General features: G+C 41.3%; 1 protein-coding gene across 1 annotated transcript in view; it reads right to left on the bottom strand.

Annotated features, from left to right (window-relative positions):
• LOC134533172 (dynein axonemal heavy chain 3) overlaps positions 1 to 27,065 on the bottom strand; it is a 182,794-nt gene that overhangs the window by 149,679 nt on the left and 6,050 nt on the right. Inside the window, exons 5-13 of the mRNA XM_063370536.1 lie at positions 26,057 to 26,278; positions 25,803 to 25,927; positions 21,996 to 22,134; positions 19,453 to 19,544; positions 18,261 to 18,530; positions 12,958 to 13,086; positions 6,810 to 7,005; positions 5,915 to 6,122; positions 247 to 461 (exon numbers count right to left, since the gene is read on the bottom strand). Coding sequence (XP_063226606.1) covers positions 247 to 461; positions 5,915 to 6,122; positions 6,810 to 7,005; positions 12,958 to 13,086; positions 18,261 to 18,530; positions 19,453 to 19,544; positions 21,996 to 22,134; positions 25,803 to 25,927; positions 26,057 to 26,278 — 1,596 coding nt within the window. The remainder of the gene's footprint in view (positions 1 to 246; positions 462 to 5,914; positions 6,123 to 6,809; positions 7,006 to 12,957; positions 13,087 to 18,260; positions 18,531 to 19,452; positions 19,545 to 21,995; positions 22,135 to 25,802; positions 25,928 to 26,056; positions 26,279 to 27,065) is intronic.

Genomic DNA, 27,065 nt, shown 5'->3' with positions numbered 1-27,065 from the left:
ATTAACAAACAAATAAATATGTGTAAACTGTGTTCACAACCGGATATTAAATAGGATGATGATTTTATAATAATAATAATAATAATAATAATAATAATAATAATAATAATAATAATAATAATAAACCCAACCTGTTTAAAACCATTTTTAAACCTTATGCTGACTACATGTACACACACTGATGATGTTCCCAGCCGGGATGACTGTATGTAATACAATGGCAGTCTGGATGGATGCAGACGGTACCTTGAGAGAAGGAAAGGGTTCCTGCTCCATGAACTGCTGCAACGTCAGCTTGGCATCTCCCCTCAGAATGTAGAGGTACTTGTCGTAGTTCCGGAGGTAGTTGGTCGGCCCAGCAACGTTCGCATCGAAGTGCCCCAGCGCTTCATCCACGATGGCCACCACATCGACCTCCGACTCGACCACAGGCAGCAGAAACATGGGCGCATCCTTCATTTCTGTGAACGTGTGGATTATATGTGAAATGTGCAGATACCAATAAATAAATACTATTTTCAAATGATTACTATATGTGTGTTTTTCAACCATTGAAGTGATTATTTGTTAACTGTGTCATTTCAAAACCCTGCTCTGCTTGAAAATAATCAATTTACAATAATAAATTTATGTCTAGATTTTTTCTTTCAACATAAATTTTTTAATTACATTTTGAGAATTAACTTCCTAAACTAAAAATACTTCGTAAAAAAATTTCACACTCTGCATTGCTGACCCATCGTGCCTTGGACATAGCACTTAGCATTTCCTCACTAAATAAGCACTAACAATATTTCTGTGAGAAAATAAAAGTTCTGCTTCAAAGGTCTTATAAATTAGAGAAGCATAATTTTATGTTTTAAATGAAAAAGAATGATTATTTAACTTGTAAACATAATCCCCCACACTGTTGTTTATTAAATGCCTGTCTGCTAACCAAAACACTTGAATTAATTTATCACATGACTTGCCATTATTAGTGTGTCATGGAAGCATGAGATAAACTTTCCTTGAAAGCTGCTGGCCTTTCTCACCAGGTTTGTTACTGGCTTGTGGGATGTGTGATATAAACATTGACCGAACACAAACAGGCATCAAACAATATTTCTGTGTAATATTAATCTGTTTCAAATTTACATGGATGATAAAGATAATGACATAAAATGGATTGAACTTAACCTGGCATTGACATAAAAGTCATCAGAGACAATGAAAGATAAAAATGAATGGGCAGTTTAATTTGCAGTTCAATTTCTTCTAGTTTGTTCTTTACCTTTATTTTTATATGATTGAATCATTCCTTTTTTGTACTGAGTCTGCACTAGGCACACATTCTTCGTGAATTTACACCTGAACACAGTTCGCCAAGTAGAAATTACGTCATCCAATATTTCTCATTGAACTGTTTCTCTTTGATGCCTTACTCAGTTTGAATTTGAAGTTTCTGGTAATAAAGCAGTTTAAGTAAGTGTAGGGAAGAGTCGATTGCTAGAAGTATTTCGGGCATGACGTCTCCCGATCCACATGGGACCCACACAGGAGTCAAGAAGATCTTGCGACGACTGCAGATTATTTGTCTTCTCTACAAATTACTGTATTTACTCGTGTAAAGGCCCCCCTTTTTTTCCAAAATTTTGACTCCAAAAAAGGGGAGGGGGCCTATACGCGAATTTGGAGGAAAATATAGATTTTTTTTTCAAGTTGTGCATCTTTGTTCGAATGAGGAAGACGGGGGAGGCAGCGCTTTGGCAGGAGGGGAGAGAGGCAGAGGCGTGGCTTAACCTCCCTCCTGCCAGCTAGCCAGCCAACCAGACAAAGGAGTGTTAGAATCCTTGACCCACTTCCCTTCCTCCTTCACTTCCCCTCTTCTTATCCGACAACACTCCACATCAACACAGCGGCAGCGCGCGAGTCCAGCTTTCTTTATCTTTATGTCGTTTGAGATAGGACTAACTGCTTACGTCTGGCATGCCTCACGACGGTCCTACTGAGAACGGACAAACTATAATACCAGTCTCTGTATCACTGCCGCTTACAAAATCACCTCCCGCTGCTCACAATACATGGCTTGTTGTTTGATGCATACCAAGCTGCCCTGCCCTCAGATAAACCCAGAAAAACACGTTTTTAAATTTTTTCTCAAAAATGTTTACAAAACAAGGAGGGTGGCTTATACGCGGGCAGGGCCTTTACGCGAGTAAATACGGTAAATTTCAGGACATCTGCCATTTGTAGCATCAGACGAAGTGTGTAACGCCGAAGCCGCAATAAACTTCCGCATCGGCCATGTATGAGACTCCAGTCCGGGTGTTTCGGCCCTGTCACAATAACGTGCTACATCCTAATCTTCGAGTATCATCTTTGGTGCGATTGTTAGGGTTCTGCGAATATTCGAAATTATCGAATTCGAGTTCGAATTTTTTGATATTCGATTCGTAAATTCGAATCGAATTCATTTTACAATAATTCGACTTGACATACCCCTCCCCCATTTTTAAAAGAAATGTAAATGGACGATTACATCTTCCACTTACAAAAAATTATACATCGAAACCCCTTATTTACGTTACCGTTATTTACGTTTTCACGTTATTTGAACCATTTTATTTCTGTCCCGTTTTAACCTCATTGGATGTAATGCAATGAATTCCCGTTGTTTACAACGCGCCTATTGCTTTACGCAGTTTACGCCGTTCGTTCTGATTAAACTGCTTACTAACTTAATTAATCCTATTACAAAGTAATCTGATATGTAAATCGTGTTTTAAAGACTTTTTTAAAAGTTAAAGACTTCATCTTTAACGTCTCGGGAGTCGCTTTATACCGCTTATAAAAACGTAAACAGCACCAGTTTGGTTGTGTTGATTCCTGTTTTTCTGTATAGAGCGCGCGCACGTAGTCGAAAATTGATGTCGATAGCTCGCAGACTGCATGCACGCGCGCGCTCTGTTTTACCAAGTTAACCCGCACGATCGTTTATGCGTAATCATGTTCTTTTCCTTTTTTTTTACGTTGAATAAAATGGTTTTATTGCATCACTCATTATTTAAATTATTAAGCTTGCTTTCGCAAAGTCTACTTTTTAAATAAACGTACTTTCCATGAAAAGGTCTTGTTTTTATGGATTACTTTACATTTTTTTTTGCATAATAGTATTCTCCGTTTTCTCTTACCAGAGTTTTGGAACAAACATTTTCATTGGCTGCCCACCGCCGCGCACATTATTCGTGCCCAAGAAATAGTCCCTTTGTTACGTACCATTTGTAAGTATTTTTACACTGCTTTTTTTTTATAACAATTGTTGTTATATAGCATTATAGCGTTTCACCATTAATATCCAATACAGTTTGATGTGTCAGCAAGTATTTACTTACAATTATGTTACCAGACGCTGTGTGTACAGTCTACAGTTGATACCCGGCGCAACAGTTGTATTTCGGATTCGTGCGCGCACGGTTTGTTATGGCTGACGCCGGACAAGGTTTTGTAAAGCACAGAACGGGAAAGCCTTTGAAAAGTACACAGAAAACTATTGTGTTGAATGTTTTGAAAACATTTTCAGACAAATATTCGGATCGTCGTGTGAACGATATCGCGACTTTAACTGCGGAATTTACGAGTATTCCGAAGAGCAGTGTGCTTCGTGCAAGGAAAGAATTACAGGACACTGGGACATTAACAACTCCCGGGAAGAAAAGGAAACGCGAGTATCCTGTTATCAAAACTTGTGATGATTTTGTGAAGACGGCTTTTAGGCGTAAAGTGCATAGTTTTTTCTTCGCAAATGAACCACCTACGCTAAACAAAGTGCTACGGTGCTTCCTGTTATATTACTTCGCCGTTATTTTATTAGCACCGACTGTACTGAAGTGTGTGTGTTGCAACTAGTGCTTGGCGCGCAAGAAGAATTCAGCCTATCACTTGCTGACGCGGTGCAGTGATACGGCGGTGTTTGTTTATTTCAAAACTCAGCTAAGAGTGAACCCACGGTCTCACCCCTAATTATAAACTTGATTTTAGAATAAAATGTGCAATGCTTACGCGATAAAAACTGTAATTTTTTTTTGATGTGATAACGTCTAATAAATCGATGAACGCCGGCTGCACGCACGAAAAAATGTCCCGTTACGCACATTGTTCCGTTACGCTCATTGTACGATTTCGCCGCATCTATCTCTCTTCCACTCGATTGGAAAAACCATCGATTTGACTTTTACGAGGCACATTAAACTTGAAACACTCCCATTAGTTTCCTACTTTTCCTATCATCATCCTATCCTTAACAGAATAACACAGATTGGAAAAAGTTAAATAGCAAACATGTATAAAATTTATAGTTAAAATAATCTCTTCGTTAAAGTAATACTTAAACATATTTGAATTAATGAGTGCAAATAAAAGTAAATTCATCAATTAAATTGTAGATTTAATTTCACTTCTTCTTTGTATCCATACAAAGTAGTGATAATTCAATAAAAATTATTAAATTTTATTCATAAAAGTATGCAATCATTTCATCAATGTTTCGTTATGACGTCACGTTAAACTATCGTCCGTAAACCGACTTTACAGACAACCAATTTTTTTTCTTTTGTACCACTTCCTTATGCTGTGATATTTTGATTAATATTTTTATCCTTGAAAGTCAAACATGCTAAATAAGATGGCAAGTGAAGAGAGTTTTCTCTACAGTAGGCAACATAGTTATACCAGCCGCAGAGAATTGTTGTTGCCGCACCATGTCGATGAACTCACCTTTCTCCATGACAATTTGAAATGATTTGCGAAGTGATTTATAGACATATCATTTTTAATTAATTTTTTTAATTTTTGAGAATCTGGTTGTGCTTCTTCAAAGTAGTCTCACTTTAATTTTAGTTACTTGATTTAAACTGTGAATTATGTGACAAGTTTTTCAAAGGAGGTATGTTAAAAAAATTTTATGATCTATGTTATTTTAATAAATATTCCCAAATTCGATTCGAAAAAAATTCGAAACTCGTGAATTTTTTTGAAATTCGATTCGAATTCGATTCGATCTGAAAAATCACAATTCGCAGATGTCTAGCGATTGTCCCAAACTACTAACAGTTGTCAGCAACCTGGAGAAGCTGGTGTAGCTGAGTTCTGGCCATCTACAATTGTAACTTTAGTTCATTCCATATTGCTATAGCTGATGTTTCCTGGAGATTATGCTTCCACCTAGAGGTCCTGTCGACGAAGATTTCGCAGCTATACCAAACCCTGAGTATCTCGCAACACATTAGTGTGGTGAAAGTTTATTCGAGTGTTGATACATATAGCCATAAATTCAAATTTAAATCTTGAAATAATACCAAGTATTCAAGGGTAACTTAATTAAATATTATATTTTAACATGAATTTAAACTTCAACTAGGTATTTGCAGAAATTGATTTAAACGTATCACTACTGAAAATTAATATTTTTATTATTGTAATAATTAATATACTATATATGTACATCCTCTTTGAACTTTCCAAGTAAATTCATAACTGGATTTACGTGTATTCATTGTGTGATATTGTAATTACGTAGTATTGCACACACTATACTCAACATAGTAGATTACATTTCATCACTTCATCATAACTATACATTCTGTAAAACTGGTACAGGCACATTGGAAAGAGATGCTGCATTTAGCACAGGCCTTGCCACCAGTCATGCACAATACTTATTGGTCAAAAAATATAATCCTTAGGTTTTACATAAATGGCATGAATTAAACAATGTAAAAAAATTTTTGCATAATTTTTTTCAAATAATAAATAACACCGCACTTCTAAGTCTATACATTCAGTTGTTGACAAATAACACTGTAACAAGTCCAAAGTTGGAAGCTGGAACAGCTGCACATAAGTGTACATCTCCGAACTGCTACACGATACAAACCTGGGAACATGATCCTCTCCACGCGTGGAAACTTCTCGTTGACTGTGACGATCTTGGAGAACAAGCGCTGAACCATGCTCCTGAGCTCATCAAGCGGGGGGCGGAAAGCCAGCCCCGAAGCTTCCAAGTCAGGCTTGATGTAAACAGTCACTGTGGGCCGATGCACGAACAGGAAGTCACTGTACACCGTACCAAAATCATTGCCGTTCTGGAGCACAAGAGCAAACACACGACACGTGACAGACAAAAGTAAAAAAAAGTCCGCCATGCTACTTTCGCAGGAGTCTGTCTCACACTGTGGTTTTTTTTGTCATTACTCTTATTTAAAGGCTATTTATATAAGTTGAACTTGATACCTCCCTTACATTTTTTGTTCTGCCATATTCATTTTCAAAAGATATTCACTTAGTGTAATATCACAGGTGTAAAAAGTCACACATGTCTTCGGAATTATCATCACTGTGTGTAGGAGCATGCCTAGGGAGGGGGGCGAGGGGGACGAGTGGGACCGAACCCCCCCACCCCCCCCCCCCAGGGCTAAAAATATTTTAATATATAAATTCATAAAATGAAAAAAATAAATATTTAGTATGATATTAAAATAAATAAATTCAATGACACAAGCATAAATGTTTAATTAAACTTAGTTCATTTTCCATTTTTAATGTAACTAAACTACTGTATCCGTATTCCATACCCCCCCAGGCCCCCCCGAAAGGCCCTAGCCTTCTGCCTGACCCCCCCCCCCCCCCCCCCCCCAGAGCAAAATCCTGGGCACGCCACTGCCTGTGTGCCTTCTTACACCCATGATGTTAGACTCGGTGAGTATCCGCTGGAAACACTGGTGGCGGAACGATGAACGCAGGGGAGTGAAAGGAGATGGAGACGGACGGACCTTGAACTCAGCCAGGAAGGCCCGCAGGTGTCCCAGGGACAGCATGACCGTGCCGCGCAGCTGGAGGGACGCGAGGGAGGCGACGCTCCTGAAGAACCTCTCCACCTGCCGCAGGGACGCGCCCGGCTCGCGGGGCACCAGGTGCTGCCAGCTGGCGCGCAGGTCCAGGAACAAGTCCGCGCACGCCGGCAGCCACCTGCAGCATGCGCACAGTTGCATTTCTGGATCTTCCTTCACTGCTATTTGCTTTCCCATTGTTGGTGGGAATGATACATTATATTTTTGTATTTTGGGGGGATATATTCCCCCTCCCTAATTCCCCTTCCTCTGTGTTAAGTAATTGACCCCTACACATAATAGCACTAAGAGCCCAGCGACCGATAGCATCAAGAACACAAAAACTTCTATGTAAAATTTAAAAAAAATTTAAGTTTCATCATATTATAACTTACATAACCAAAAATAAGCCAATTTTAGTGACCACCAATTTCAAACAAAGAGCTTTTTGTTAAATTATAAGTTAAAAAATCACTTTTCTTGATTTGCTACTACCGAACTAATTGTGCATATACCATAGTGAGAACGTTTTTTTTATTTTCCAGCTTATGGGCAGCAGTTTTTTTAACAGTTCATTTCAAAATTAATCATATAAGCCTAAAATTAGTGTAAGCACTCGCCTTATGCAGGGGCAATTTTTAGAGTTGCAAGGATGTAGACTGTAAGAACCAAACATAACTAGATTGCTACAAATTTTTTTTACCAATTACATAAATCATTGTAAGAAATTGGAACTGTAGCAAATTGACTTCTAAGTATGATACTCTGTTGTTTACTCATTTTGTATCATAGTATGATGATTTTCTGAAATAAATTATGTGCACTACTCTGTTGATCATTAAAGTTTAGAGGTACAGGAAAGCTTCACTATAAAGAACATGAAGGGACCAAAAAATAGTTGAGTTTGTTATACTGAAGTTCTTTATACTGAAACATAAGCATTGTTATAAATATGTATACCGATAAACACATGAAACACCTTAAGTGTACTAAGGTTCAGTATCACAGTCATTAGTCTATGGCCGCTTGAAGAACCTGTTCACATACTCTCTGCTGATGCTTTGTCTATGGTCAGGAGACACATTGTAGGCAGAGCTGCCAACCTCAAATCACACCCATCATTAATGACAATTATATGGAAAAAGTACATGTAAATCATGCACGATAAATTTTTCCTGAGGAATTATAACACACACAAGATAAAATAAGGACAATAATATGCAAAAAAAAAATAATGAAAAATGTAGGCCTATGCATATGAATACAATGAAAATTAATGAATCAAAGGAAAAAAAAAACTATTTGAACAATACAATCATCTGAATATGTAAGAAATGTCAATAATTTTACAGGAAATTTTCAACCTTCAATTCAAAGTATGCAAAGTTATACTTTTGAACAATTGTCTTTTTATTTGCTTCTTTTATCCTGGTTGGATAAGAACTGTCTTATAAACAAACAACAGAACTTGTAAACAATAACTCTGCGTTAGTTACTTTAGTTTCTTCAGATGTAGCGAAAAAACTACGATATGGATTTATTGCTCGTCATGACTATAAAATATTCCGCATGTTTCTTTAATTCAATGTGCCCTCTACAGTCATCCCTTCCAACGTGTGCAATCGAAAAGTCACACGTGCATACATTACAAAACGCATGGTGTTCCAAAACATTTGAAGACGACAAGCATCGTCATTCTTTTGAATAGTTAGGTCTTAGGTCGAAAGTTTTGATGAATTGCGTTATTTTTTTTTCTCCCCCATATACACTTTTGTTCTGTCACACGCTTCATTTCTACAACCGGCACTGAAGAACACAACGCTATTGAAAAACGTAAAAAATTTCACGCCTGTAGACACGACAAAAACACTATGGACTGTGATGAAAAAAATGACTTTCAAAAAATAAATTAAAACACAGGTTAGCCAAAGTACCGTACAAAAATTATCGTAATGTAAGTAGCCAAAAAACGAAAAATCCGAGAATATGTACTAGTTGTATCGTACAACGGACGTAATACCATTCCAATATTATTTCAAAACACGAGAATTAATCTACTAATTTCGATAGTACGTGCGCACACATACTAGTTCCGTTATTGTTTTTGTTTACGTACACGCTGTTACGTTTGAATAAGAAAATTAAAAATAAAGAAAAAGTTTTTGGATGGTAATTTTTTTCATAATGTGCCTCAAGGTTGTTCGTTCAAGTGAATATTTTTGTTTCACGAAGAAACGGACCGTCGTAAAATTCGTTAAGATGAAATAAAATTCAAGGTTATTATATACGTTTTTGGCGGGACCAAACAATGAGTTCGGTTAAGTGAAGTGTTCGTTTAACTGAAGTTCGTTGTACTGGTGCTTTCCTGTAATTTGTTCATGATATGAACTATACATGACAACAAAGAATTCTGGTACCTACATATAGTTAATTAGGATGATTCCTGTTTTATCACTATGTAAAAAAACCTTACGAGAAGAGCTTTCAATATTTTTTTCAACTGTCTCTCAAAGAGAGTGGGACACAGTATCAACGTTCCTCCCAATGTCTTCCAGCTCAACAGTCCGCAATACCAATCCAACATTACAGTTCATAACATTATGTATTTTGAAATTTTTTAAAAAATAACTGATAAGCACATATTAGCTTATGATATTATTAGTTAAGAAATTTCACTAAGCGCATAAATTCAATGCGGATATTGTAACAATAAAATGTTTGTAAGTAAAAAAACTAAATGTTTATAAAGTTACAGCAAAATGGAAACATAACTAGGGAAACAAATGTTATAGTCATAGCTTAAGAACTAACTACAGTAAAATGCACAAAACATATAACTCACGAGTCCTGAGTAAGTATAAAACCATTTAATTATAACACACATGTTATCCATCACCAATACCTACAGCACTTTTATTACTTTGTTTACAGCTTGCAGTCATTTTAAGCAACTTCAAGGATTCCCTACGAAGTAAGGTACAGTAAAACCTTTTTGTTGCGACCCCATTTATTGCGACCACCTCTCTATTACAACCCGATTTCGAGGAACCGTGAAAAAATTGCCGAAAATCTGAAGAAAATCGGACAGAAAATAAGTTTCTTGTGGTGAGTAGCGTGTTACTGCATTTCTCTTGCCGAGTGCTTCCTGTCGACCGCTGTCAGCACTTAACAACCCCCATTCCACGTCCCTTTGCCGGCAGGGTGCAGATAAAGGTTTTTGTGGCAACGTGTTTACGTTTAGCTTTTTGCGATTGTCTAGTGTGGTACGCAGTTAAGGCAAAGCTACTTGCTGGATTTCTCTTGATTTTGATTACTATCGGTTGACAATACACAGCGACCGACTGGATGCACGCCCGCCTCGACTTGTTTTAACTGCCGCAGCGATTTTTATTTTGACAACTCAAGCAATCATCTTTTCCCGTGGGTTGATAGAAAAAGGTCGCTTCACCCAGCATAAAAAAAAAAGCTACGCCACTTATTCCCCGCGCAGGAAACACACTGGCTGCCATCTGGCGCGCAGTCATCTCGTTCCCGTCAGATAACTGTGAAATTTGAGCGGTGACCGTAACATTATATGGCGGAAAAATAAAGATAAAGGTGTAATGCATTTCCCTATGATACTTTCAAGAAATTTGTAACAGGTTTTTTACACCTAAAACTTCGAAAACATGCCTTTTAGCCATTTTATCTCAATAGAACCAGTTGGGCATTAACAAATTCTTTAATGCTTTTCGTAAACAGACTCGTCAGATATCTAGTGTAGTTTGGAAATCGCGTAGGTTTTTCGTGGCTGTGCGCGGCACACGACTGTAGTTGCCATGCGTCACGCGCCGAGAATGTTGTCCGGCGCCGAGAATGTTGTCCGCCAGGAAGGGCGAGTATAGTTCATTTGCAGCAAAAATGAATATTTTTACGGCCCTGCTAAATTTTTCCATTAAAGAAATTTTGAAGTTTCAGTGATTTTCCAGCAGAAATATTGTTGTGTAACTAACAAACAAATTGTATCAAAACAATTAACGGTAAATGGCTGTCGCGGGGCCCCTTAAAAGTTTTTCAATTTACCAGAAACGGACTATACAAACCTTGCTTTCGTTGCACGCAGTTTGGAGAAGGGGAGGAAGGATGTTGACAGTTTCACGTGCCAAAGGACGGTGAGGGAGGAGGGGGTGAGAGACACGATGGTTTGTATGCCTGGGAGGGATGAACCTTGAAGTCTGGACAAGGGAAGGAGAGGTAAGCCGTATGACGTCATGCATCCGCCGCCTGTGCTGCCGCCAGCCTGTCTAGACTAGGGTGACCAAATCATAAACTTGAAAAAACGGGACACAACCAAGGAGGGTTTGGGGGCGATACCCTCCAGCTAAAGGGGGGTCCAAGGGGCCTCCATCGAGACGTAATCATTGAACATGCTCTTTTTTGCTAATTTGAGACCTATAAATCTTTTTTCAATTTAACTATGAATATGTAATTTAATTTAAATTGTGAGGCATATAGTAAATAACAACAACAATTTTGCAGTGAATACTTATTTATTATAAGTATTATGACATACTTCAAAACATAATTAAACAAGATAACTAAAATTGTTAGTCAAAGTTATGTTAAAAATCTTTAGGATTTCAATTGGGTATATTTTTCTTTCGTTCCAGCCAATTTTAAAACCTCTTTCTTTTCCAATATAAAGTTGTAAAAACTAGAACAGTCCATTTTTAAATTGTAGAGTACCTGCAAGATTGCAGAAAGGGTATCCACTCCCATCTTGTTCCTTTCATCCGTCCATTGAATGTTCAACTGTCGATGAGAGGGGAAGACGGCCCGAGGAGAGGCGCGACCTAAGTGTATCATCAACCCAACGTAAATACGGGACATTTAGGCGTCCCGGGAGACTTTTTCGGGTCCCCATTTACAATTGTTAAAAAACGGGACAATCCCGTTTTTACGGGACGTTTGGTCACCCTAGTCTAGACGATATTCCTGTGCTCCCACTTACGTTGCACAAGCTACTGCTGCCGTATTTTTAAAGGAATATGTCCCATTATTTTTTTGTTATTTTTTTGTTATTCTTACATGAACATTATTGGAAGTATTAAAGTCGACACAAAAATACGCTGTGTGTTAAAATTAACAGATTTGAATGATCTTTCATTTCGTTTTTTTTTATTTTTTTTCTTCTGATTTTCACATTTTGGTCAAAATGTCCAATTTTTTGACGGTTCCCGAGAATGTATTCGTAAAATCACTGCTTCGTTAAATCCAGGGTTCGTGACATCAGGGTTCTAGTGTATTTAACTACGGCAAGCAGAAAACGTACATGTAAACTAACCAGTAAAAATAAACTGTCTATTGACATATTTTCTTTAGAGGTGGCCTGTAGGGCGACGGACTTGTCATGAAGGTTGAAGTGGGTTTAAAGCAAAGCCGTCTAGCATTGTGAGTGACAACATCCTGCCATTGTACGGCTGGTTTCTTAGCGAGTAGCGGTTTGAGAAGGGGGGGCGGGGGGGGGGGGGGGGGGGGGGGTTTGAAATCTACTGAAAATTTCGGAAATCTATTACGGCCCTATTCCTGGGAACCGTGAGGAGTCGTTTCAGAGAGGTTTGACTGTATGATTATTTAACAAAGTGCACGTTACGTTGACTGTAAAAACCATACACTGTGGGGTTTAAACTTACAATTCCATGGTTAGAAGATATGTATAATAACACCAGCACCATCAAGTTTGGTCCTTCTGATGTTGAATTTTTTTGATTGTTTATATTTTAATGTTGGGCATAAAATTAGCTTTGTAAGCATGGGTGTATCCAGGTGGAGAGGGGAGCGTGAAAGGGGCAGCTGAACCCCCCCCCCCCCCCTCACTTTACCGAAGTGGGAAAAATAAATAAAACAAGGTGTTGTTCAAGAAAAACTTGTAACTAATCTTCAATATCTGTTGTTGAACAATTTTTAATTTAATAAATGATGGTTTTTTTTGTTGTTTTTTTATTATTATACTATAGCATCACTATATGGCAAACAGGCTGAGTTCCAAAAATATACTATCTCCCCTCCCACCTGTGTAGGTCCTTGTTTGTAAGTAAAGTATAAAACTTACTCTTTTTCAAGAAGAGTCCTGGAGTCTAAACACATCTGGTCCACTGCAGCTTCCAGCAAGCTGCAGTCGATGGGAAGCTCATGCATCGATTTCAACTTTTCAACTGAAGCAATCACCAACTGTGAGTACCTGTCCAAACAGCAAGTATGAGATATCCTTCAAGAATACTTTCTCACAAAGATCTATGCAAAATACTGCCCGAGTAGCATAAGAGTGCTACTCAATTGATAATCTAATAATCAACTTTCTAAAAAATTTAATAGATAATGTATTTAAGTCAATAAATATGCTGAACATTTCTCCTAATTTACTCATTTTAATTATTTATTAAATAATAATGTAATAATTTATACTGTATAATGCAAATAAATTATATGTACAGCAACATAACCTCACAAACACTCCCATGAAAATGGCCAGGAGATTACTAAACCTTCTACAGACACTCCCCACCCACGACAATGAAAGCTTACAAGCAAACTGACATCATTATACATACAGGAACATAACATCCCTTACAAAATTACATTTTAAAATAAACTTGACTAGTACTGAAGAAGACAGTGCCACGCAGAACCGCAGTGATCCGTCCTTCTTCGGCGCGAGTACTATGCAGGCGTTGTAGCGACTATTCGACGGTTCAATAACACCATCCCGGAGCATCTCCGCGACCTGTTCCCGTATGGCACGTTGCTCCCGGAAACCGTATCCTCTGGGGGGCTCGTACACCAGGTTGTTGTGGGTGGTCGGGATGTGGTGCTCGGTGACCGTAGTTCGTCTGAGGGGGTCGGACACCGTGAATATTTCCTGCCGCTCTGCTAGTACCCAGTCTACGGCGGCGCGGTACTCGGGTGGGACGTCGTGACGTACCTGGTGAAGTGTGACGGTTTCATGAGCCCGTGCGGGTAGGGACCCGACGGCATACTCTACCAGCCGCTCTTGCGTGCCGATGTGTACCCGAGTGGCCTTGGTCTCGATTACGGCGTCCTGCTCTGCTAGCCAGGGCTGCCCCAGGACTATCTCCTCGCGGAGGTCCTCGACGACGAGGGCGGTCACGGTGGTGGTGTAGCCCCTTATCCTAACCTGGAGTGTCGCTCGCCCTACGGTCAGGCATGGTCGGGTGTTCGTGGCTAATTGCAATTCCGTCTGTTGAGGTTGGAGTTTCCCGGGCGGTACCAGGTGGGGGGCTACGAATACGTGACTCGCCCCTGTGTCGACTAGAGCAGCCGCGGCTCGCCCGTCAACCTCTACGGGGATGCGCAGGAGGCTGTCCCGCGGGCGGGTCAGCTGGTACAGTTGGGGGGGTCTTTCCCCTCCCGTGACAACCGGGAGCGGTGCTTCTAATGCTCCGCCCCCGGGTTGGCGTTTCCCGGCGGTTTGTTCGCGCGAGGAGGTGGTAATGGGCAGTCCTTGTGCCAGTGGCGCGTACCATCTGGGCAACCTCGCTGGCACAGTGGTAGCCCCGGGACGTCCTGTGTTGCCGACCTGGTGGGTGTGGCGTTGGTTTGGGGCGTGTTTTCGATGGCTCGTCGCCGGGTCGGTGGCTGGGTATCAGCTCCCCCCTGTTGTGATGCCTGGCTGAGGCGTCCCCGACTCGTGCCCGGTGTGCTCCGTTGCCAGAGGTCGCGCAGGTTCCGTTCGATGGCCGCTGCTTGTTGCACGTATTCCTCTACAGACTCTGGGCGACAACAACGCATGAAAGGCTGGAGGCCGGTGTGGAGTAACGCTGTGACAGTGGGTAGCGCCGTCGTGGGTCGAGCGTGCGGGTTGACGCGCGCGAAGAGACGTAGTTTCCGTGCTACGAATTGTTCGGCCGTCTCGCCGTCCTTCTGTCGCTCGCCTTAGAACTGTGAGGTGCAGTCGACTAATGCCTGTTCAGTGTCGAATCGGCGGGTTAGCGCGCCGGCGAATTCCGTCCACGGCATGCCGAACCATCCCCATATGTCCCACCATTCGTGGGCTGTGCCTCGCAGTTGTCCGCTGGCCTGTCCCGACCACTCGTCTACGGGTATACCTGCCCGGGTCAATCGCACTTCACAGTTTTCTACGAAAGTTCGTGGGTCCTAATGTGTGAGGCCAACGAATTCAGGTAGTGTGAACTTGCCCTGATAACCTTGGGGGCGGTTGTACGTGACGAGGTTTGGGTCGGCGAGTGGCGTTGGCTGCTGCGCATGGTGTTCCTCTTTCGCGGCGTGTGTGCATGTCGTGCAGGTGGTCGGGCGAGTGCTCACCACGGTGGTGTTAGTTACCGTTTCCGTCTTTACGGTTGGTGTTTGGTTCTTCCCCGGGAACTGTCCGTCCCACGGCTGTACCCATGAGTGGTCGTGTTGGTCCTGACTGTGGGGGGTGCATTGGCAGGTCATGTACCATGGCCTCGATCCCGTCAGTAGATCTGTTCCCCTGGGCAGTAAGCACTGGGCGCATACAACGTCGGAGTTCCGGGTTTGCATGTTGCGCTAGTTATGGTGCGTGTTTAGCGGTGTTGGTCTGTGCTTCTCGCTCGCGGCTCTGTGTGCGCGGTGCAGGCCTGCGCGCGGGGTCGCGCTCGCCGGCTGGGCAGGTGCCCGGACAGCCGCACAAAACGGAAGCCGAGAATGGCCGCGGCGGAGGTGGTGCGCAGACCGTTCTGCGCAGCGGCGGCCGAGAGCGCCCGGACAGCCGCACAAAGCGGAGGTCGAAAACTGTCCGCGTTGGGGAGGGGGTACGGATGAGCGTGCGAGGCAACGGGCGAGGGCGCCCGGACACTCGCACAAAGCGGAGGTCGATGATGGCCGCTGCGGAGAGGGGGGTCGCGCTGTGACGTAGGATTCTGCGTCGCGGCTGGCGCTGGAATGCCGAGTGGGGTGGGGGGTGGTTGAAGCCCCTTTGTCCGCTTGCTTCGTCGCGCCGGCCTGTCTTGACCCTAATTACTTTTGCCTGTACAAAATGGCCGTCCCGTGTCCGTGCTGTGGCTTGGCGTGGCCGGAGAAAAAAAATTATGATTTAATAATGGCTCAATTTTTCCGTTTTTTCGTGAAAGTTCTTGTAATTTTGTGTGGGGAAAATCTTGATTTTTCTATCTTCGCCCCACGCAGCGGGCGCCAAATGCCGTCGTCCGGGGTCTCGGGCTCGAGTCCCGGTGCGGTTCCTAGCGGGAGTGGCTGTTGCAAATGTAATGAGTCCGGGTGGGCGCCAGACTAGATCTGGTGCTAGTCGGTAGTTGGGTCGTGGGGTCGATTGCCCTGCGTGGCCCACTAGGACCGTCGGCGGTGTTGCGTGGGTTTGAGAGATTCCCTACTCGGCGGTGGTTGGGAATAGCAGGTTTAAAGAAGCGTACGCTGAAGTGAGTTAATAAATGACGTGCGTCATTTATTCAGTCGACAGTGGCTCTGGTGTAACGTTGTTGGTTACACGCCACGTCGTACAATAGGTGACGTTACAAGATACAAATTACACAATTACACGCAACTGAGTCTGAGAGTTACTGAATTACCGTAGCACAAGTTTACAAAAGGAATGTTACACGAGGTTGCGTTATACAAGTTTACGAATGTTACGTGGAGAGATGCGTCGCACAAGTTTATAAAAGAAATGTTACACGAGGTTGCGTGGCACAAGTTTACAAAAGAAAATGTTACACGAGGGTGCGTTGCACAAGTTTACAAAGAAAATGTTACACGAGGGTGCGTTGCACAAGGTTACAAAGAATTGTTACAAAGTCACTAATTATTCCGTATTATCGTGTCCCTAGGCGTTTCTGAGCCTGGCTGCTCAAAGAGGGTTGAGGGTGATTGGAGACGGCCAATCCCGTAAATCTGCGTATTGAGGCGGTGCTCGCGTCCACGGCAGTGGAGCGCGGACCGCAGCTAAATTCGCTCAAGAGTTCCCTTACGGGGAGTGTCAGCGCCGGAGCGACTGAGATTAACAAAAGTTCTGTCCTCGGGAGTCGGCCCGTACCGGATAATGCACCTACCCCGCGGACCAAGTGTGGTGCAGGGGGGGGTGTGATATTTATGCGGCCGGATTAGGTCCTGGACCGAAAAGCTGGACTGGGTACACACGGAGAGATTATTAAAAGGTTTTGGAGAATGACTATAGTTACCAGAAGTGAACTCGGTGTGGACAAAGGATGATGTCTCTCCGTGGGACGTGCGTCCGCCCCGGTCCACGAGTCGCGCTGTACTGGCGTCATGTCATGGCGTCCGGCCGAGGCTCGATGGCCCTCGCGCCAGGGTTGACCTCATTACGTTAGTTTCTGCTCTGATAAGTTAATAAGAGAATTTAATGATGTTAAATTCTTATATTAATTCTAAAGGCTGAATCAAAGTCATTCGTCCCTTCTACGAATTGAAAGTTATTATATAAAGAATTATTGAGTTTGAATTTTTATGTCACACCAGCGACTGTTCGTTTCTTGTCAGATTGCTCTGGTGGGGTTAATGACGCAACACAAGGTTTGAATAATTATGTCATAAGGTCTGATTGATTGATTCAGGCAGAAGGCCGCCAGGAGAACACTCACACGCGTATTTATGTAGTTACACACGTGAGTGCCCGGGCACTCCTACGTCGCACTTTCGTTGACCAGCTTCAATTAAATATGTAATATTGTTTAATAATTAGTGTTTGTTTTTTAACGTGGCTGGTTCTAATGACGGTCTGTTTATTTTGGGGGGGGGGCCGGGTTCTACCTTGATTGCTGGTGGCTCGCCTGACTCGGGTGGGCCATGGCTAGGGGCGCATTCCGTTAGCGGGGGTGAATACTGGCGGTTGCAGGTCGGGCTTTAGGGTGGCCTTCGGTCGGACGACGTCAAGGTGGTACGACAGAGATTCAAGGTGAAAGGGGTGAGGGACAACACAGATGGTTTAACAATGCTGGAAACAATGCTTAAAGCTTGGAGGAGAAAATCGTATGCAAGACCAAGAATGATGGAAGGAGAATATGATGGAGGGTGTGCAGAGCTGAGGGAAAAAACAGGTAAAAATGAGAATGAACAAATGAATTAGGTTTTAACATTTTGTAGGATTCAAGGTAATTAGAGATGATCAAGGGTGAGTGGTCAGATAGAGCAGAGACAGATTTATTGAATGGCAAAAAATGAGTACCTCGAGACAACACACAGCTTATTGCAATGTCAGCCAATCTTCCCACTCGCAAAAAAAAAACTGTTTGACCCTGCCAAGTACCCCTGGTCATAGGCAAGTGATCTAGCCATTCGCTCACCACGACCCCTGGAAAGACTGAGCGGCAAAGAAGAGGAAGTAAGTTTGCCAAACCTGTGGGACGAATGTTGACAATGGTTACTACTGCTGAAGAGAAGTACCGTTGGTCCCAGAGGCGCCGGACGGCGAGCGGCAGCTCCCAGCCGATGGACAAGTTGTGCTGCAGGCGGTGTCCGGAGGAGACGGCGCTCTGCTTCCACGGCACGGGGGCCCGTATGACCGACGCAGGGTGGGAGGTGGGCCAGGAGTGTATCTCCAGTCGCTCCTGCTCCCTGGGGTCCAGCAGGATGTACTGGAGGATGGCCCAGCGCAGGCTGTCCTTGTAGCACGCCACCACCTCCCCTTCCAGGCTGGAGATCAGCGGGCGCAGCCTGCGACCGGACAGGCGCTGCGTTACAGCCACGCTCGAAGCAACTTATCTGCAGGCAGGGTTCTGGAGCTAATTTTATCATTGCTTGCAGAATGTAACAATGTCTTACTTACTTTCTCTTTCAACTTACAGTACCTATGTACTTACAGTAGAGTCCCGCTAATCCGTACCCCGCTCATACGAACATCGGGCTCATACAGACGTGATTAAAAAAAAATTGTTTTGCTAATCCTAATCAGTACGTAGGTTAAAAACTTAGGTCTATGTATATAGTAGTAGTCATCATTATTATCATCATTATCATCAGCATCATCACCATCATCATTATCAACTGTTTCCAGCCTGCACCCGTGTCAGCAATGTAAAACACCCTCAACTTCCTCTGTCATTACACCATTCCTCCTCTTTCACTCTGTTCCAGTCTTTTCCTCTCTCCTGCTCTCCTTTAACTACCTGCTCTTCACACCTCATCCTTGTTCTTCCTTGGGACCTTCTTCCTGTCCACTTCCAACTCCAACATCTTTCTAGGCAGACTCTCTTTTCCCATTCTCTTCACATGACCATACCATCTCATTCTTGCTTTTTTCAATGATATCATTAAAGTCGATAATAGTAGTATTAAAACTAAAATAGAGCTGTACGAAAAGTTGTATTAATGAAGGAAAAAATACAAATTTTTATTACAATTAGCATTACATGCATCTAAGACAAATTCAGTTAATCCGGAAGGGTCTGGTCCCTTCTAGTCCGGATAAGCATGACTCCACAGTATAACAAAACCACTAACAAACAAACCAAACATCTTTCATGGTAGTTCTTAGTCAGTGACAAGTCTACTTTAGCAGATTCAGGGTGAAGAATATTTTAAATTATGACAAAAACTATGATAAAAATTCAAATCACTGGAAAGATGTGTTTATTACCTTATTTTTATCAGGTATTTCCCAGCAAGGCGTTTTTTGATTCTCTCCATTTGGTCGGCACAAAATGGTTCCAGCATTTTTTCTTCAATACCCTGTAAAATTCAATACAAAATATTAACCAGTCTATTTTAAAATTGATTTTTTTTTTTTTTTTTTTTTTTTAATAGAACACACATTGCAAGGTTTTGAACAAACACTTTTTACACATTTATTTAAAAAAAACATCTGCCAGTGACACCTTTTAATCAGTAAACAGTGCTATTACTAAGCATTAAGAAAATCAGCACGAAACTTCAACCAAAAAACAAAACAACTTGCCACTGTGCACTATACGTGAGTTTTGAACACTATTAACAATTTCAGATTATATCATAATACATGAATTAGAGAAGATTTATTACACAAGTTGCCATAAAATGAATATATTCTCACTCCTATTCACCATTGCTGTTTTCTGATAATATCACAACAGATACAGTAGAACCCGTTTATAGTGAACCCGCCTATAATGAATTCCCGTTTATTGTGAATTTCCGTCTCAGTCCCGGCAAAATGATGTGAGGTTATGTATTAATTTATTGGATATAGCGCACAACTTTTGTCAATGTTGATACGTTTTCCCGTGTACAACGAACAAATTTTGCTGACATAATGCACAATTATCTAAAATATTTTCATATAATTACAAGTTTTTTCACAAAACGTCTATTCTGGATCACATTGAAGTTTTTCTCCGCAATATGCTACTCGATTGTCCACTGTTCATATTATAAACAAGTCGTATTCGAGTGGCCTCGGTTGGCTACGTGTAGCCATAAATGGTGATCAGTTAGGTGAAAATAAAAAATAGCTTTCCCTGCATAGTTAAAGAATGGGCGAACGCATGTACATTTAATATGTTATCAAAATTAAACATAAATTACCACCACACAAATACGTAAGTGTACATTATAGCAGCAAATTCAATAATTTTACGTCTCATTTTTATCGTTCACGTTTCGGACATTTTGATCGAGTAAGGTTCGTAAGACTACCACTGGATAGAACTCTGTGGACTAAATTTTTCCATAGAAAGTGAGAAAATTTCGTTCCAGCTTTAGCAACTAAGATACTAAATGATACGTAGTGATCTTTGATGCGCCAGACTCGTTATTTTTCGTTTATTTACTTTTGACGGTAAAAAGAATTTTGTGTTATTAAGCTGCAAATGTGCTTCAATAAGAAATACGTACATAAAAAAATGTGAAAACGCGGAAAAAAACGTAAGGCATTATCTGTGCGAGATAAACGACATTATTGAAAAGGTAGACTCCAATCCCACTGTCCCGCACGTGTTAATAGCAAAGGAACTGGGAATTGCAACATCCACATTAAGTACAATATTAAGCAAGCTGAACCATCTTCTTTCTCAAGCTGCGAAAACGTCACAGAGTATTAAATGCCTGAAAAAAGGATAATACGTCGATGTCCAAGAACCATTAGGTAATAGAAAGTTTGTACATGTGTAGTTCATTAAAAATAATATATGCATTTGCTCATAAAACTGTTGCTTTGAGTATTTTCATTCGTTCTTTTCTTGGCTTAGGCCTATGTGTAGTTAAGATTTTACTTTTGAGTATGTATTGCCAATATAAAAGTTTTCCCAGATATAAAGTTTCCCCTCTATAGTGAACATATAAATGACTCCCTTCAGATTCGTTATAACAGGGTTCTACTGTATTTGTCCTAGTATAAAATGCTAAAGAACACAAGATGATTAACATTTTAAAATTTTATGATCATTATAGTTGATGTAGTTCAATGAATTATTACACCTTCAAGGTTTTATCTTCGATCATTATAAAAATAGTGTTTTAATTTTAAGGAATCTTGTTACACGGGGTTCTAAATTTTGAAAACTTTAAGCTAAATCAAAGTAAGTGAACTTCAGATTGTATTTAACAGTAAAGTTTAACTTGAAAGTTACCTATCAATATTACTGAAATATAAACCCGTTCAAAAATTTAGATCACAAAGTACTTTCACCTGTTTTATTTTTATATAATAAATAATAAATATTATAAACGTATTTCTCTCAGAAAACAAAAAATTTCATGAAGTAATATTTTCATTGGAATTTTAGATTAAGTTTCCTAATCATCCTGAGTCCATCTTCAAAACTATTACAGAGGGAAATGTTAATCGGTTGTATTGCCTTCTTCAACATTTGCATTCATGCACGTTGTCTAAAGTAACGATTGGGTGTTGACCTAAACACAGACATTTAGCATGAACAGAATGTCTACAAATATCTGGTAAACCAAATTCAGGACTTTAATTAAAACTTTCTTCCAGCGTATCTTTATGCTACTACAATAGGGATAGTTTCAACATGATTAAAGTGGACAGTCTCTCACTAATTATAATTAATGTGCAACTATAAATTGAAGTGAGGTACAAAAAAAAAAAGTGCCCTGGATATTTTAAAAGTTTCCAACTCTGTTTATGTTTGTTTTGGGACTTATTTTTTCCTTGGCTTTCATGGCCTGTGGACCCTGACTCACCGCCTCCAAATAGTAATTGATGCGCTCCATGTCCTCGGGCCTAACTGGTCGAAGCTGCTCGTCTGCCAGCTGCTGGTGCAGGAGCGCCAACTGCTCGTCCGGATGCACTGGCAGGTCTGCCTGCCGCTTGGCCAGCTCCCTGCAACCATGAAACACGCGCGTCTCTCAGAGTCGGCACGGAGCCCGTGCAGGCAAACCAGAAACTGAACATCGCTGAGCCTGCATGCCGCAGGGTGCAATGCAGGGCTCACCTGACCATGGATGGGATAGTGAACAGCTCCGAAGCATACACAAGTGGGTGTGCGAATACAGTAAAACCCTCTTTAAGAAAATTCCACCTAAGAAAATTTCCCGCATATATAAGTTTGAAAAATTTAGCACTGGACCTATAAGCACACACAATTTTACCCTTTTAATTAAATTTCCCTGACAATAATTTTAAATTTGTAAGCACTGTGAGAAACATTGTCGCAAATATTCATGCAAATAAGTATTTTATTCATATAGAATTTGAAACTAAATTAGATAAACACTATTTTTAAATATTTGAAGGTCGATAAGTGTCTATTTGGGATTTTTGGCATATCGATGGTAATGGTGTTAGGCACCGATCTATGTTATTTATCCAGCATAGAGACCTGACTAGACCCAGTCCCAGGGCGTGAAGACACATACGAGGCTGACGAGATGATTAGGCCCGCTCTAAGCGATGGTGACTCTACACTCACCACCACGCAGCTACTAAAAGTGGGCTCTTGAAGCCATTCCACACGCCTTGGCAAGCAGTGTGAACCATCTCTCGTTCCAATCTTGTAAAAATGAGTGCATCCAGCTTCCATAACATTAGTCATTTATCACACACACATTGACACAAATTGTGTTAAGCTGCCAAAGCTGCCCGTAAGCGAGTGACCACATGGTTTGCCAACCCAAAGCAATGCAGAGAGAGCAGTTGTTGTTATTATATTTTACGACCGGCAACGATTGGTAGTTTTCACGACATTGAGTAACTTTACCCCTGAATGTTGTCCAACCGCTAGACGTGGATGTGTGCCCGGTTGCCTATCCTCCCAGCAAGGCTCCACAGCAGCTACCTTGTGTTGCACACGAGATGCCCAAAGTGGAGGGTGGACCATGTGACCGATCACATGACCTGCCCACCCCTTCCATCCACCCAGTAGGAAGGAGTAACACGGACCTTCTAGTTCGTTCGAGAGGGTGGGGGTAGTGAGCCAGCCGACTACAAAGATGCCTGAACTGGCCAAATTCAAGCAGAGTGAGGTAAGCTCGCTATCATGGCCGTCGTTCTGCCATCGTCCTGCCAGCCACCGCTACAAGAACGTCACTCTGCCCGACCAACCACCAAACTACAAATAGGCTTAGCCTCACAAACTGGTAACGTGGGCTTCAACTATTTCTGGCTCAGTTCGGACTTATCACAATCAGTGCTGCGGGACCTGTTGCTGTCAAAGAGGTGACAGTGCAGTGAAGAAGTAAGTGTAGTCGCTCAAGGAACTCGTGACGCAAGTTGGGACACACCTAGCAAGTAGTTAGGAGAAACTCACTCTGCGGAATTGGGACCTTTAGGTTGGCGGAAATAAGGCCTGAGGTCATAAAATACAGTCATAATTTTACTCGTCGGGCAAGTACGAGTGAACGAAAGTAAAAAGGTCGAAGCAAGAAGAGCACAAGTCAACGGTAAGCAACAAACTGTATTGTTAGTGTGTTTGGACAGAGGCAGGCTGAAGTGGCAGTGAAACACAACCTGATATTGAAATTGACGACATGTCGTTGACGAACCTATTGTGTCAATTGTGTCTCATCGAATCTGTAAACGGGAGTTTGCATCTACACGTTAGTGATTCATTGGAAACGAGTGTAACAGATGTGGACGTCTGACGAGTTGGGGAAGTGGCCAGTGACCAGTCTTTCGCCCAGTAGTCTGCATCACAACTGAAAGCTGATGTTCCAGTCTTCGTGACCACCATCGAAGTCCGGGTCGGGTGCTGTTGGGGAAGGCGAGCACCACTCGGCAGGCGAGTCAACTCGAGGCAACTTTCTGCAAGGGGCCCTGGACTGGGCAACCACTGACGAGTCACTACCCAAATTTCAGAGTGGTTTTCTTTTATTTCATTTTATATTTATTCTAATGTCTTAATACTCAAAGTTAATGTTGTAATAATTATATGTGTAACCCGAGTATTTTCAATTTAATGCTGATGGTAAATAATGATTTGTGAGTGATAAACATTTGCTTGAGTTGGAGCAAGTTTTTAAAGTATTTGTTAGAGCCTCCCATAAAATAATTTTCACGGTTAATTGTGCAATTTTGTGGATTGTTAAATGAAGTTAATTCTTTACTTTGTTGTTGTAGTTCAAGGAGTGGGTTTACACATTTTTACTGCAATAATCTGTCAATTATTGCTTTACTCTTGTTTGAGTCTGATATTTATATTGCTTTTCTATTTGTTAATAGCTTTTTGCTGTCTTGGGGAAACTGCTTATCCAAAGAATGTACATTTAGTCAAGAATACATGAGTTTTCGATATTATCTTGTAAATACATCACATGTAACTTATTCTGTGGCAATATCTTGATAATAAAAATAGCGTCTCTCATAACACAGTTTATTGTGTTTGCTCTAACTTTCACCCTTGATGCCTCTTCTTAGGGGCAACACAGCATTCGGCAGAAGCAACTGAGCAGAGAAACCCCTGATTATTTTAAGTGCACAACTAAGTAATTATATAAAAAATCCACCAACCATTATATAAAAATTTTAATGGAGCAATCCTAAAGTTGTTAATCAAGGTAAATCATAATTAAATAAAAGCACTGTTATTATAATAACAAAAACCTTAGACAATATACAAAAATGAGACACGGACACATAAGCACTGCTGCCAACATTCTCCAACTGCAAGTATGTTATTTGAACAACTGCACATGCAAATATAAAGTAGTCAGTGCACTAAACCAGAGATAGAGCCCATCAGGTAATGTCAAGGTTATTCAAATACTGTTTTAGGAAAAACAAATAGATTTTTTATTGCTGCAGTTACATGTAAGCAATCTTACATTATCATCATGAATCATGCATAGTAATATATATCACAAGTTAATTAGGTAATAATCAAAATATTTATTTGACTAAAAATTAGCTTATATAATTATTTTCTTTAAATGACTTTCTGCATGACAACAAATTACCAAACACCTGGTCTTTCAGACATCCTACAGGCCTACTTTCAAACTTAGGATTTGTGACACACACAACCATACATATGATTACATATACAAGAATGATATCTTAACTGCTTGGTAAGGAAACTTCATTTTTACTTTGTGCTAAACTACAATCAAACCAATATGAAAACTTCTGAAATAGCTTTATAAAAACAAATTCTTGTTGCGCCTACAAACATTCAGGAAAAGTAATTTTATGCCCCGCATCTCATTAAAAAAATGCAGTTTTTCAATTGTTGTCTCTTTCAAAAATGATTTTTTTTTCTTTTTTAAGTTACTTAAATTACCATTTTTTTTTATATATAACTTTAGTTTCCCATTGTTGATGAAATATTAGTGAAAGAGATCATCCAATAATAATTTTTGTAACTACAAAAAATAACACGTACAAAAAAAACTGAAACAACTGGGAAGACTATGAACCTTTCCACCAAGCTGCAAAACAGCTGAACTACGTATAGGACATCAACACAGCTGTAAGCCGAGAGGCTTGAAAACTGCAGTGAAAGGTAAAGTTGTGAGATGCCGGTGCGTGAATAACGAACGAGGCGAGGCACTCACAGCATCTCCTGGTCCTTGGCAGCCTGGATCTCCTCCTGCTTCCTGGCCTCTCTCGTCTCGAGCAGTCGCTGCTTGCGCTCGCGCTGCCGGGCCCTCTGTTCGTCGTGCTTGCCGCTGAGGTAGTCCTACCGACAAGTTGCACACCCCACACTGAGCTTCAGACTGCGACGAAAGTTACAACACAGAATTTAATCCGGTACAGATGTCAGCCTCACGGCTGACCGACAAGAGGTACATAGTTTTGCGCGCGGTACCCGGAGGTTGACGAAGGCGGGCTCCTTGGGCGCGGGGCTGGTGGCGGCCCTGGGTCGCTTCAGGAGGTGCGCGGGCGGTGGCTGCAAGTTGCCGTGCTCGTCCTTCAAGGACAGCCGGCGGCCCCTCGGCCTGGCGGCCAGGGAGCGCAGGCGCAGCAGCCGGGCCGAGGGGGTGTAGTTGCTGCCGATGGACTCGCTCGGCTTGCAGTACTCCAGCAGGCCCTGCCGACCGTAGTGCGTGTGTGGCGGGGGGCAGTTTCAGTGGCAATCAGGATAAGCAAAAACTGACTTGAAAACGTAATCAACAAATTTTCATTAGCAATTTCGTGTGTACAAAATCTGCAATTAACTAAACCGTTAAGAAACACTGCACAGTCAGAGGTACTGCTCCATTCCATGGAGAAGAGAGGTGATTGAAGAAAAGCTTTTAAATATTAATGAAAAAAAAAAATCATTTCAAATGCTTGAATTAATTTCAAGAAAATAAGTAAGATAAACATTTGTGAGCTCCCCCTTGAACCAGTTGCAAATATGGCACTGGGCTCTAAAACACTATGCTTATTCAAATTAAAAAATATTTCTCCCTATCAGTTGTGTTTGCAGGTGATTTCAAACTGTTATAACTGAAAAAGGTGCTCAAAATATCTCCAAAACACTGTTCCATATCATAATCAGCTAAAATGCTACATGGCAGAAAAGCTAGTAAAGCTAGCTAGTAAAGGGTATATGAGGCAAATAGGCTTGGAAAGCAATTTGTTTGAAATATGATTCTTCTACAACTACAGGTTTACACATAAATATTTCCCTTTTGTATTTTCGCAAACCATTTTTGTAAACAATACTGCTTACTTCAATGTTAGTTGAAAAATTTGAAAACTTTTTCTTGGTTTGTACAATACGGCCATTGACCTACTTCAAAGTTTGTTTCAAGAATGTTCGAATCAGAGCACATACAATATGGGTAGTATGGGTAGTCAAGAGAGGCTTTCAGAAACAGTATATATTGAAC

This window comes from Bacillus rossius, chromosome 6 (assembly GCF_032445375.1).
Source record: "Bacillus rossius redtenbacheri isolate Brsri chromosome 6, Brsri_v3, whole genome shotgun sequence".
Taxonomy (NCBI): Eukaryota; Metazoa; Arthropoda; class Insecta; order Phasmatodea; family Bacillidae; genus Bacillus; species Bacillus rossius.
This window is presented reverse-complemented; position numbering and strand designations above follow the sequence as displayed.